This window comes from Lepidochelys olivacea (assembly GCF_965140295.1).
Source record: "Lepidochelys olivacea isolate rLepOli2 genome assembly, chromosome: 17".
Classification (NCBI taxonomy): Eukaryota; Metazoa; Chordata; order Testudines; family Cheloniidae; genus Lepidochelys; species Lepidochelys olivacea.
The window spans coordinates 23,540,254-23,554,089 of NC_140427.1; the positions used below are offsets into that span (position 1 = coordinate 23,540,254).

A 13,836-nucleotide genomic window follows, 5' to 3' on the forward strand; every position below is an offset into this window, starting at 1 on the left:
AAGGTGGATAGTCTTCAGAATCCTGTATGTTGAGGATGGATTCTCCTAAACAAAATAAGTCAATGCAGTCATTTAATTATTATTACCAACCTGCTCATTTAGTATTACTCATTGCACTCACTGACACTCAGTACTACTTTAAAGGTGAAATTGTAAAAGGAAGATCTGCCTATTTTAGCTATTTATTTTTTATCACAACTGCATCTAAAATGATAGTACCATAGAGTAACAACTATATTTTTTGCTCAAACATGAGAATTCAAGAATAGTCCAGAAGGAAGACAGGCAGTCCTTAAGAAAAAAGTATGAAATAAAAAAGTTTACCAACCTGAAAATCCTTCATGTTCAGACATGTTCCTTTCATCATCTTCAACACAGCTTCCTCCTGAGATGGAACACTTCTCACAATGTTGTTTCATTTGAGCAACCAGGCGTTGCATTTCTTTGTTGCACTTTTTGCATTTTTCACACATGCGTCTCTTACCCACAGTTAGAGGAACTTCAGTAAAATATTCCCAAACTGGGTCTCTTTTACAGCCTGCTACCATTATAGGTTTTCCCTTCTAATGAGAGAATGGTATGGTAGACCTCAAATCAATGAAGGTTACATTCAGAAAGACCTCAAGACTTCTAGAATACGCTGCTCAAACAGTTTCACTTTTGCTTCTACTGCCTGTCCCTCCCTTCTCACATTTATCTCCAGACTTCTTCTCCTTGTTCAGATCTATTCCGCCCCCAAAAATCTTCAATTCACTGAACTTTTTGAAACTTTGCACTTTTAGAAAGAGGTAAGGGATTGACTCTGTGTACACAAACTTGCAGAGGGACAATAGGGTTGAGGTCTGTTATTTCTCACTTCTCTATATTTATTTATTTTAAAACATTGTTGCTGTTAACAAGCATGTTACTTCTGGAGACACAAATCCACAGTCTGAGAACTGCAAAATTAGGCATCTCTGATGGTATCTTCTAGACCAGCGGTCCCCAACCTTTCTGTGGGAATAGCACATTCCTATTCCCAGAAGACTGTGGCGGGCACCAGACACCCCGCTGCTGAAATGCCACCGAGAAGCAGCTGCGGAAAGAAGCATCGGCGCCGAAATGCCGCCGAGAAACAGCAATGCTTCTTGGCGGCATTTCAGTGGGCGGTTCTCCAGTGGCCGCACTCAAAGGCGGCATTTCAGCGGCGCGGTGCCCTGTGGGCGCACACAACCGCCCAGGCGGGCGCCATTGTGCCTGTGGGCATCACGTTGCGGACCCCTGTTCTAGACTGAGCATGGAGTCCCATTGGGTAGATAGAAAGATTAACTTAAATAATCTATACAGAAGCCCCGGGAACCCCATAAAACTGGGTCCTGAATTCATGAACTATTGGAACTCATTTACAAAACTTTTCTTAAACATTACATGAATATATTGTCTCATACTATAGAATTAGAATGTATAATACCTATTCCATAATGGTTCCATCTTTGAGCTATAATGTATCTTAATTAAAACTATCTTTAGATAGGTTTTTTCCTCAAAAGCATTTTATCAAAAAAATCCGATTTAAATAAAAAAAATTCAATTTTTTTTATTTTATGTTTTTAAATCATTAATTTTTATCCACCCTGAATCTCTTCTTTGAGAATCTCTCAAAACTCTATTGTTTACAGCAGGTATTTGAAGCAGGTATATAATATTCAAAAGGGAGAATCCCCTCAGGGTAGAGAAGTGTCTGTCCTTTGTCCTGTGAAATGCTATTCACACTTTGTCTCTGCCAGATTACTATTTCCCTTTGGTTCCTCAGGGAAATATTATCAGCCTGCCAAAAATCACTGAAGATTCCAAGTTTGGGCCACACCAGCGCCAAAGTAGTAGCAGCAGATAACGCACCAAGAATACCTGTGAGCTGCTGGAGAAACTGTAGCAGAAGGGGGTGAAGAGAGCCAGGCTTCCCCCACCACCAAACCAACACATGGACCACAGCGTCCCATTACAACTGAGGACCATATGGGCAGAAGATCCCTCAGCTCCGAGGAGGTGGAGGTCAGGGGCAGTGAAGGAAGAGAATAGCAGCTCAGCGAAACATGCTTTTACTTCTACATTGCTACCCACAATGTGATTAACCAGTGCCTCTTTATACTCCTCCACCACTACATTAATGAGACCACAATTTGGCCCTGAATTTACGTAAGTTTCTGTAAGACCATCATTGGTGGCAGGAAGACTGGGGGAGGCTGTGCCTCCGCAAACAGCCAGGTGTAGCCCTGCCCATGCTCTGCCCCTTAGCCCCCCCCCCACCCCCACTTCTGTTCAGTGCGGCTTCAGAACTGGGGCCCACCATCCACCCTCCAGGTGCTCTGCCCACCATCCCAGTGCTCCGGGGCTGCGGCCGCGCAGCCCACCAGGCCCTGGGAGGCTGAGGGGGGGCGTGTAGCCACGCTGCCCTCCCAGCGCTCAGGGAGGGGGGGAGGCGCTGCGGCCACACTGCCCGCTCCAGGACTCGGGGAGGTTGAGGGCATTAGCCTGGAGTTGGAGCCAGCAGATGCAGTGGGGGGGCTCCGGAAGGGGGCGCACAAGGGCGGGGCTCGGGCAGAAGGGGCATGGCTGGGGGCTAGCCTGCCCTGGGTGGCAGTTCACACGCCACCCAAGAAGACCATATAAAGGTTCTTGACTAGAGGATTATAATTAATATACATGGGGATTTGTGTATTTGGCAAGAAAGACAACCAGATAATCAGGTTTGGAGAAGCCAACCCCTTTTCAGAGCACAGAGGCATATACTTTCTCAGTACATCTCACTTCACTAGTCTCATACAAAAAAGTATAAGGTCTCCTCCCATTTTAGACCTTTTGATATCCAATAAACACAGGCCCTCCAAGTCAGATACTTCCCTCTTTGTCAGAATCAGATGGGGGCATTTTCAGTAAATAAGGAATTTTAGGTAATATTGACATTTTAATTTGGTTAGAGAGAAGAAGCCAACTTGATAAGTCATCTTTGATTTTGCTAAGCACAAGATAAAGTTGCAGAAATGCAAATCAGAAACCCACTTGGTATGCAGACTAGAGAGATCTCACAGTGTTATGAAAAACTCATTGTCCAACCTAGGAAATCCCTGGAGGACCACTAATACTCCAGATTTATCAACATTAATATTGAAATCTGAAATACTGAGGTTCATTAACAAAGACAAATAGAAACGTTGGAGAAATCAGCTATGTTTTCTTTTATATTGTGGTTGCCTCACCCAGAGCAAGTAGCTCCACAGAGTGGAACACCTGACCTGGTGTTTACCCGAGGACTAATCAGAGAGTTACAAAAAACACACATTTATATACAGCTGTCCTTGCACGTATTTTTACAGTCAAGTTAATTGTATGTATTCTCAAAGTCATCCTCTTTCAATTCTATATCCCCCCTCCCCAAGAGTTCACAGTACTGTAACTCCATGCAGCATTCCCTATAATTTTTTGTCCATGTGCGGAATGAATTTTGTTATGTGCACCAATATGGAGGCGATGTGCAACGGCGATGGGGCCGAGGGGTTTGGAGTGTGGGAGGGGGTTCAGGGGGATGAGGGCTCTGGCTGGGAGTGTGGACTCTGGGGTAGGGTCGGGGATGAGGTGATTGGGGTGCAGGACGGGGCTCAGGGCTAGGGCAGAGGGTTTGGGTTTGGTGGGGGTGAAGGCTCTGGCTGGGAGTGCGGGCTCAGGATGAGAGGTTCGCGGTGCAGGAGGGTCCTTAGGGCTGGGGCAGAGGGTTGGGGTAAGGGGGTGAGGGCTCTGGCTGGGGGTGCCCTCTCTCTGGGGTGCCCCAGCCCTCTGTCGCCGCAGCAGCTGGGGGATGGGGGAGGGGCACCCCTCCACGGCTGCATAAGCTCTGTCTGGGCTGGGCTGGACGAGGCCAAGCCGAGGAAGGGGCACCTCTCCACGGCCGCGGCAGATCCCGTGGGCTGAGCTGGACCGGGTCAGGTCACCTCTCCATGGGCCGCAGCAGCTCCAGCTGGGCTGGGACGGAGGAGAGATGCTTCTCCATGGCCGTGGCAGCTCCGGCTGGGCAGGGCCAGGGGAGAGGCGCTCTCCACGGCTGCAGCAGCTCTGGCTGGGCTGGGGGAGGAACGCCTTTCCCCACTTGCGCGGCCCTTGATAGCCTGCTGCACGGCCGCGTGGCTTAGAGGGAACTTAGGTCACATGGCTTCCTCTTGTTTCAACTTAGTGCACTCACCTGGAAATAGCTGCAGTGTGTGTAGGTTGAGGCTGTAGGACTGCCACAGCAACTAAGAGGATCTAGGTGAGTCGTAGGTGAGCAGCACTGTAACACAGCTGGAAAGAATCCAAACAGAAAAGTTAACAAATTTCTAGAACCTCTGTTCAATATTGGCACTGCCAGCTCACTTCCAGAAATCTAGTATTACCTCCATAACGGATTTAAAATATGTAAGATTCACATCTATTATCTTAATAATAATGCTTATTCTATGTACTTAGGCTATCCAGAATCTACTGCTATGGGTCTATCCCTGATGTGTGTCTCCTGAGAAGTCAATCACACGTGGGCAATGGACTATACCTTTAGGAAAAGTTAAGATGCTTAAGAAATCAGTAATGAATAATCACTATGTGTACTCCTAATTGCATTACAGCTAAAGTGAAGGACTGTCTTAAAACAGGCTTAGAAATACACTTGAGGCATTTAACAGAAGGCCTGAATAGCATGAGTGATTGACACAAAGGTAATAAGATTTAGCAATATGTATCATGTTATAAACACATAAGCCACAATAACAATAATCTGGGCTCAAAATAGCATATTTTATGTACTTTCTGGGTACACCTGAAACTACATTGACATGTTGAAATCACTGATGCAAATTGGTCATGCAAGAACCCTAAAATTGGTCCCTGGAATACCAAACATGGGCAGAGGACTGACACTTAATAAATTATGGTCCCAGACACACATGGATGTAAGGGAAAGGTGTATTTCCAACTTAGTTGAGAAGGTTGGACTGTGGAAAGCTTAATACCAAGCCCAGGAAAGATGGGCTCCTTCTTCCTTTCCTCATCGCAGACAAGAAACTGAGTAGAGAGCCCCTTCCCGTTTCTTTCTCTCCCCTTTATCTCCCCTCCCTGCTACTCTTCACAAACCTAACTGGTAGGAGAGTGCCACTACAAAACAAGGACACAGAATTAACTGTGGACCTTCTGGGATGGTCTGAGCCAATGAACAGATGGGACGGGACAGGGAACAAGCCCAGGAAGATGTAGAGAGAGAACAAAGAAAGAGCTGAGAAGCAGCAGCACTGAGCTGTGGCAGAGAGACATGAGGGTGCAGTGTCTGAATGAGGAGCTGCTTGACAGCCAGCTGCTGCACTGGTGCTTGCAACTCTTATGGATGCACAGCCTGGAGCTGACAATTCGACTGAGACCAGACAGCAAGACTCACCAGTCTGAGCTTAACAATGTATACAAGCACCAGAGCGCACAGACAGGTTGGACTGACCCAAGTGGGGAGGAGAAAGAGAGGATCGCATTGGCATGGGGCAGAGTCTGTGTGTGTCTAGCCAAGTGTGTGTGTGGGGCGGGTTATGTACGACATGCTGTATCTGGGCAAGGAAGTCTGCATAACTCCTGCTAGAAATCCGTACCTCATTCTATTCCTGGCTTTGCCTGGGTTAGATCAAAGCGTTTTTCTATTGTTACCGTGGTGCTTGATACAGGAATTAACTCTGACCTCCCCTAAGAGGGAGGTTTGGTGTTTGTTTAGAGGTGCATGGCTAGGACCTGCAATCATTTCCCCCAACCCTGGGAATCCCCCACCTGACACAGGTGTTCCAGATTAGTTTTGTGAGTATGCATAATGCGGGTTGTTCTTTTATACTTTTGATGCCTTAACAGTGTTGTGATTATACTTAGAAAGATTTTTATTAAAGCCCAGATCAGTATCTCTCTCTAAGTGCCTCACCAATTTCAAATCTCTGAAGCAATTTCTTAAGTAGCCACCTAAGAGACTGAACCAGGGATCAGTAGCTTGGGCATTTTGCACCCCAATTAATTAAATGGCTATGAAAGCACGACAAATTGGAACTCTTAAAACCCAGAAGTCTGAGTTACATACACTCAGAAATTAAATACCTCTATTTGTAACATTTACAAAAAAGAAATTTTCTCTTTTCCTATAATTCAAACAAGGGTCTTAGACAATTTGCTTCAAACTTTCTGGACAAAACATCTGCTCTGGTCTGAAGATACATATAGAATTTTTGAGGCAATTTTTTTTGGGGTGGGGAGGAAGAAGAAAAAAGTCAAAAATAAAACTTAGACTGGAATGCATACAACCTTAACTATGGTACTACAAGAATGATTGCGGATGATACTAAACTGGGAGGAGTGGTAGATACGCTGGAGGGGAGGGATAGGATACAGAAGGACCTAGACAAATTGGAGGATTGGGCCAAAAGAAATCTGATGAGGTTCAATAAGGATAAGTGCAGGGTCCTGCACTTAGGACAGAAGAACCCAATGCACAGCTACAGACTAGGGACCGAATGGCTAGGCAGCAGTTCTGCGGAAAAGGACCTAGGGGTGACAGTGGACGAGAAGCTGGATATGAGTCAGCAGTGTGCCCTTGTTGCCAAGAAGGCCAATGGCATTTTGGGATGTATAAGTAGGGGCATAGCGAGCAGATCGAGGGACGTGATCGTTCCCCTCTATTCGACATTGGTGAGGCCTCATCTGGAGTACTGTGTCCAGTTTTGGGCCCCACACTACAAGAAGGATGTAGATAAATTGGAGAGAGTCCAGCGAAGGGCAACAAAAATGATTAGTGGTCTGGAACACATGAGTTATGAGGAGAGGCTGAGGGAGCTGGGATTGTTTAGCCTGCAGAAGAGAAGAATGAGGGGGGATTTGATAGCTGCTTTCAACTACCTGAAAGGGGGTTCCAAAGAGGATGGCTCTAGACTGTTCTCAATGGTAGCAGATGACAGAACGAGGAGTAATGGTCTCAAGTTGCAGTGGGGGAGGTTTAGATTGGATATTAGGAAAAACTTTTTCACTAAGAGGGTGGTGAAACACTGGAATGCGTTACCTAGGGAGGTGGTAGAATCTCCTTCCTTAGAGGTTTTTAAGGTCAGGCTTGACAAAGCCCTGGCTGGGATGATTTAACTGGGAATTGGTCCTGCTTCGAGCAGGGGGTTGGACTAGATGACCTTGTGGGGTCCCTTCCAACCCTGATATTCTATGATTCTATGGAGGGATAGATGTCACTTTCCATCTGAAGGTGCACAGATTACAGTATGAATGGCTCAATAGGAAAGAATTTGAGAAAATGCAAAAACGGTGACACAGATTTTCAAGCAGGATGAAATATCCTATCTGGAATTGTTAGGAGATCCTTTAATACATTTTCTCCAAGTCAACTTCAAATAAACTAAGTACATGTCCAAACTTCCCACCAAGAATGACCATGCTCTCCTCTACCCTTGAAACTTGTCAAAGTGGCTTGCCAGAAAATCTGGAAGGCATGTCTAGACTTCAGAACAGGGACAGTAAAGAATAAATGTTAAGAACTTGCCTTGCTAGGAGGTTCTCCCTGTTCTTTTAGGTTTGATACTCTTCCTTTCTATTCTAAGTCTTGTTTAATATGTATACATTAAAGTGCATTGCAGAAAAATAATTTGTTGATTTAAAATATCTTGATGAAAGGCAAATGCTAGACCCTTATCATACCTGTTGGGTAGTAGGTTTGGGAGTACTGTGCTGAAGGTGTGTAGTTGCTATATTTCTGGGAAGAACTGGCCATTGTCTGAGGTCCTTGTTGTATGTGCACAGAGGTGGCACTGGGTTGAAGAGTGTACGTGACCTCTGTTGGAAACCTCTGAAGTACAGGAAATGGAACCCCTTTGTCTGAAAATGTTGGGGAAGTCTCCACCTGCCCTGGAAGCATCCCAAGAGAGTTCTGCCATGTTCTGGGGGGGACTGGAGTCCGATCTGAACCTTTTGATGATAAAGTGCTGTGGTTGTGGGATGAAGCAGATACATAGGAGTAAGGAGATAAACTGTCTCGCCGAAAAGACCGATGAAACTGTCCTATTGTCAGTGCTCCTGCATGAAAAAGAATATATTTACTAGGATTACATGGTTATAAAATAAATAAAGGATCATAAAATAGAACATTCAATCCACACACAGATTGTATTTCACCATATGAAAATAAAGTAATATCTGGCTCTAAATGTTGACAATGCAGCATTTCAATCCCCTGTAAAAAAAAAAAAAAAAAAAACTTTCAGCAGCCAGTTCCCAGCCCCACAACTTGGAAAGTAATTCTTTGAAAAGTCAGCCAGCAAACCAAATCTGAATTATTTAGAATCTGCATTTTCGTAAGTCATATGGTATAGCAAACAAGCATGAAGTAGTATGTCAGACAAGATGGAGTACAAGATTCCTAGGATGAGATTTTCAAAGCCACCTAAGAGAAGCCATTGGAAACGGGGTGTCCAAATCCTCTAGGCGGCTTTGAAAATCTTAGCTTAATTGCTTTATCACAAAATTTCTGATGGAAAGAAAAAGAAAAATCCAAAGATGGAAGAGTTAATAATAAACTCTAAACACTGGGCTTTAGATTATACAACACTCTGCCTCTTGTCCGACATCCCAGGACTCTTGATACCAGCTTTTTGCTCTCTGCAAGTAAGGTTTGGAAGCACAGTCAGCACTGCAGAAAGGGAAAGCTGCAAATTACTCAACCTCTACTAACCAATCTAAGGAATAGACTGTAGATAGGAGGTGGCAATAGTGAGACAGGGAATAGTTGTTAAACGTGACCTGCAAAAGAGGAGATACTTATTTTATAACAGGCAGAGCTGGCAGCAATGTGACTACAGCTACAGTTATCCAACTCTTCCCACTACAAAACCTTGTTTTCATTTTTTTAAAACTTTGCTAAATTTAAACATATAGGTGGAAATTTTCAATGATGGGACTCTGCCCCAGGCTGAATTTTGTGTAGAAAGTTTCCGCAAAAATGGTTACATAAGAACAGCCATATGGGGCAGACCAAACATCTATCTAGCCAAGTATCCTGTCTTCTGATAGTGGCCAATGCCAGGTGCCCCAGAGGGAATGTAGAGAACAAGTAATCATCAAGTGATCCATGCCCTGTCGCTCATACCCAGCTTCTGGCAAACAGACACGAGGGACACCATCCCTGTTCATCCTAGCTAATAGTCATGAACTTATCTAGTTCTTTTTTGAACCCTGTTATAGTCTTGGCCTTCACAACATCCTCTGGCAAGGAGTTCCAAAGGTTGACTGTGTGCTGTGTGAAAAAATACTTCCTTTTGTTTGTTTTAAACCTCCTGCCCATTAATTTCATTTGGTGACCTCTAGTTCTTGTGTTATAAGAAGGAGTAAATAACACTTCCTTATTTACTTTCTCCACACCAATCATGATTTTATAAACTTCTATCATATCCACCCTTAGTTGTCCCTTTTCCAAGCTGAAAAGTCCCAGTCTTATTAATCTCTCCTCATACAGCAGCCATTCCATATCCCAAATCATTTTGTTGCCCTTTTCTGAACCTTTTCTGATTCCAATGTATCTTTTTTGAGATGGCGCAACCACATATGCATGCAATATTCAAGAGGGGGTGTGTACCATGGATTTATATAGAGGCAATATGATATTTTCGGTCTTATTACCTATCCCTTTTTTAATGATTCCCAACACTCTGTTCACTTTTTTGACTGCCGCTGCACATTGAGTGAGTGTTTTCAGAGAATTATCCACAGTGACTCCAAGACCTCTTTCTTGAGCGGTAACAGCTAATTCAGATCCCATCATTTTACATGTATAGTTGCGATGATGTTTTCCAATGTGCATTACTTTGCATTTCTCAAAATTGAATTTCATCTGCCATTTTGTTGCCCAGTCACCCAGTTTTGAGAGATCCTTTTGTAGCTCTTCGTAGTCTGCCTGGGACTTAACTATTTTGAGTAGTTTTGTATCATCTGCAAATTTTGCCACCTCAGTTTACTCCTTTTTCCAGATCATTTATGAATATGTTGAATAGGACTGGGCCCAGTACAGACCCCTGGGGGACATTACCATTTACCTCTCTCCATTCTGAAAACTGACCATTTTTTCCGACCCTTTGTTTCCTACCTTGTAACCAGTTACCAATCCATAAGAAGACCTTCCCTGTTATCCCATGACAGCTTACCATGCTTAAGAGCCTTTGGTGAGAGACCATATCAAAGGCTTTCTGAAAATCTAAGTACACTATACCCACTGAATCTGCCTTGTTCACATGCTTGTTGACCCCCTCAGAGAATTCTAGTAGATTGGTGAGGCATGATTTCCCTTTGCAAAAACCATGTTGACTCCTCCACAACAAATTAGGTTCATCTATGTGTCTGACAATTTTGTTCTTTACTATAGTTTCAACCACTTTGCCAGATACTGAAGTCAGGTTTACTGACCTGTAATTACCGGAGCCCATTTTAAATTTTTAAAAATTGATGTCACATTAGCTATCCTCCAGTCACTGGGTACAGAAGTTGATTTAAATGATAGGTTACAGACTACAGTTAGTAGTTCTGCAATTTCACATTTGAGTTCCTTCACAACTTTTGGGTGAATACCATCTGGTCCTGGTAACTTATTACTATTTATCAGTTTGTTCCAAAATCTCCTCTAAGTCATTTACAAAAATGAGGACAGGAGGAAATGTACTAAGAATCTTAATTCAAGCAAAGGAAGTTTTTTGTTTAGAGCTTCTAGGGTGCCCAGGCTTTAATTTAGGAACTAGAAATTTGTCGAGGTGGGGGAACACCTTGAGGAAAGACAGGTGTTTTTTGTTGCCCCTATGAAAATCCACCCAGACTTGCAAAATTATAAGACTGAAAAAAACAGCTTGGAAAAAATATTTTAGCAGTAAGGATAGAAAAGAATGGAAGGATTTTAGCGATTGATTTAGTTGGGGATTGGTCCTGCTTTGAGCAGTGGGTTGGACTAGATAACCTCCTAAGGTCCCTTCCAACCCTGATATTCTATGATTGTTTGTGCCCTTTTATTATTTATTTATGATGTACAAAGAAAACCTAAGTAGTATTTATCCTGCTTATCTATTACCGGGGGACGGGGGAGGAATCAAGACTATCCAGCTTTGTCTTCCCTGTTTTTTCTGGAGGTGTTCTTGGAGAACCAGAGACCTGCAGTGGGAGCTTTCTCAGTCCTTGTCCTTCCAACTAAGAGCACTCAACCCAGAAGTTATGGGCTTGATGCAGGAATTATGATGCGAAATTCTATGATGTATTATAGAGGAGATCAGATTAGATAATTACAATGGTTCCCTCTATCTTTTAAATCTTCAACAAAGATCTTTTATGTTAAACAAAACAAAAATTAAACAAGAAGTCTAATTTAGGAGTCCCTTCCTTTCTCAAGTTTTACTTCCTCGGTATCTAAGGTGTTGTAACCCTAATAGTTTTCCAGTTGTCCATTGAGTCTTCGAGAAAACACAGGATGAACAAGATTTCAATTTATATTGTAAACCAAACCAAAAAAAACCCCAAAACAACAAAAAACTTTGACCAAAAGAAGTTCAAGCTTCTTTTCACATCAAACCCACTCATTTTTTTCACCTTTGCCTATCCTCTCTGGGGGGTGGAAAAAGCAAGAAGTGGGGAGCTCTTCAAAACTTCACTTGGACAGTGAGTAACCCCTCTGAGAAGACTGATTTCAAATCATATTTACTCCATTTAACCTCCACCCAACTCATTTATTCCTCTCAAGAAAGTTATTTAACTTTCAATTCTCCTTAAGAGATTTTGCAGAATTATTACTCCAGCATCTTTGTTCCTTAGCACAAAATGGCCATCACACTCCTAGCTACCATTCAGACCAACCCATGGAAGACAAGAGGTTGTACGTGTGTACCTGGAACTTAGCAAGCAATACACACAAGATGCGTAAGAACTAACAGAATCCAGATCCATCTGTGAAAGCTCTGCAGGGATAACAGTATAAAAACTTATTTTACTCCCTGATCCTGTAGATCCTTATACATATGAGTAACTTTATGTACCTGAGAAACCATCCTGAACCCAATGTCATGTGCATAAAGCTACTCATGCTTATGGATATGATAGCGGTTTTAGTCTGTAGACAGATGTTTGACTACACAGAAACATCAATTGATAAAGTACAATTTTTATTTTCAACACAGAAACACACTGGAGAACGCTAAGTCTGTTCAGACTGGCCAATTCACTATTCCCTCAAAACCATCACCTCTCTCTGCACAGGTTCTCCCAACTTCATGCGTGTAGCTAACCAGCGGTCTAAACAACCTTTCAGGCGAGGAAGGCCAAACGTACCTTGCTACCATCAGGCCCACTACCCCAGTGTGAATCCCTTGACCCACCGGCCCTCCCCATGTTCCCCCTCGCTGCATACAGCGCCCGCAGGGACCACGTGCCCCCGGCGCTGCCCGCCCCCAGCCTCACCGGGCTTCTCCGCCTTGCCGGGCCCCGGCGGCGGCACGAGTGGGTCGCCTTGCAGCGAGGTGCTCAGCAGCCGCTGGAACCGGTTGGGCGGGCGGCTGGTCACCTCCAGGCCGGCCGCGAGCTTGGCCTTGTTGGCACTGGTGAGTCGCTTGAGGTGGACAAGGAGGTCGGGGCGGTCGCGGCGGAAGTGCGGGCTGTGGAAGTGGTGCAGGGGCCCGGAGGAGCCGCCGCCCGCGGGCCCGGGCGCGGCCGAGGAGCCGCCCGGCGGGCCCAGCACCACCTTGCGGAAGCCGTACAGGTTGAGCTGCCGGATGAAGCTCGTGAAGTTGGTGGTCTTGAAGAGCTCGGCCGAGGCGGCCGCGGCCCCGTCGCCCCCCGGCCCCGCGCCGAGGCCCGGCCCGGCGCCCAGCAGCTCGGCCTCGAAGAGGGGCTGGTCGATGAGCAGCCCCTCGCCGCGGGTGTCCCAGCGGATGGAGCGGAACCGCGGGCTGTTCACCAGGCGCCACAGCTTGGCCGGGAAGTTGTTGGGGTTGATGGGGGCGACCAGCAGAGGCTCCTCCATGGCGGACAGGGGCCGAGGGGCGCGTCACAGCCAACCGCCGCCGCGCGAGCTCGGCCGCCAACCGTGGCGGCCGCCAATCAGCGCTCGCCGCGAGGCCTGTAACACCTCGGCACGCGCCGGCCTCGCGCCTGGGCGGCCACCCTGCCCGCAGCGCGCCACTCTCTGGGCTGCGCGCCGGCCACAGCTAGCGGCGCCGGGAGCCGGCTCGGCAGGGGCTCCCAGCCCCCCCACGCTCCCAGGGGAAAGGTGGGGAGGAGCCGGAGCGATGGGGAAGCGAGAGCGGAGGTGGGGGACAGGGCGGCTGGGGTGGTTGGGGAGGCAGAGCCGGTGGCTCTGACCAGGTAGTTTCAGAGCCGGGGTCTGGGTGGATTGGTTGGGGAGGTGGGTTGGGGGATTTGAGGTGCTGCTGGGGCATCCCCTGCTTAGGGCAGTGGGGTTTGTGTGCTGGGTTGGAGTGTGCCTGGGTGCTGTAGGGACTGAGGGCACCCCAGCCTTCAGTCCCCCACAACTTTGGGGCCAAAATTGCTGTAGTATCAGCACCCTGCTTCTTGCCAAGGCACAAGGTGAGTTGCCCCTAGCACTTGACATAAAAGGCAATAAGAAGAGGCTCTAAAATAGGTGAGGAGCAAGAGAGGGCTGAAGGAAGATGTAGGCCCACTACCTAACAACTAACAGAACAACGCCGAGATGAGTACGCTGTTTAATACTGATTTTACTTCTGATTTGCTAAAAGAGTTAATTGTGATGAGACCCTTAACATAATTATTAACAAC

The 13,836-nt window shown here is 45.8% G+C and overlaps 1 protein-coding gene across 1 annotated transcript in view; it reads right to left on the reverse strand.

Moving 5' to 3' along the window:
• HSF5 (heat shock transcription factor 5) overlaps positions 1 to 13,063 on the reverse strand; it is a gene marked incomplete at both ends in the record, with an annotated part of 65,670 nt that extends 52,607 nt beyond the window's left edge. The window contains 3 exons of the mRNA XM_084650641.1: positions 4,214 to 4,311; positions 7,720 to 8,094; positions 12,502 to 13,063. Of these exons, the coding sequence (XP_084506767.1) occupies positions 4,214 to 4,311; positions 7,720 to 8,094; positions 12,502 to 13,063 (1,035 nt within the window). The remainder of the gene's footprint in view (positions 1 to 4,213; positions 4,312 to 7,719; positions 8,095 to 12,501) is intronic.
• Between the last annotated feature and the right edge of the window lie 773 nt (positions 13,064 to 13,836).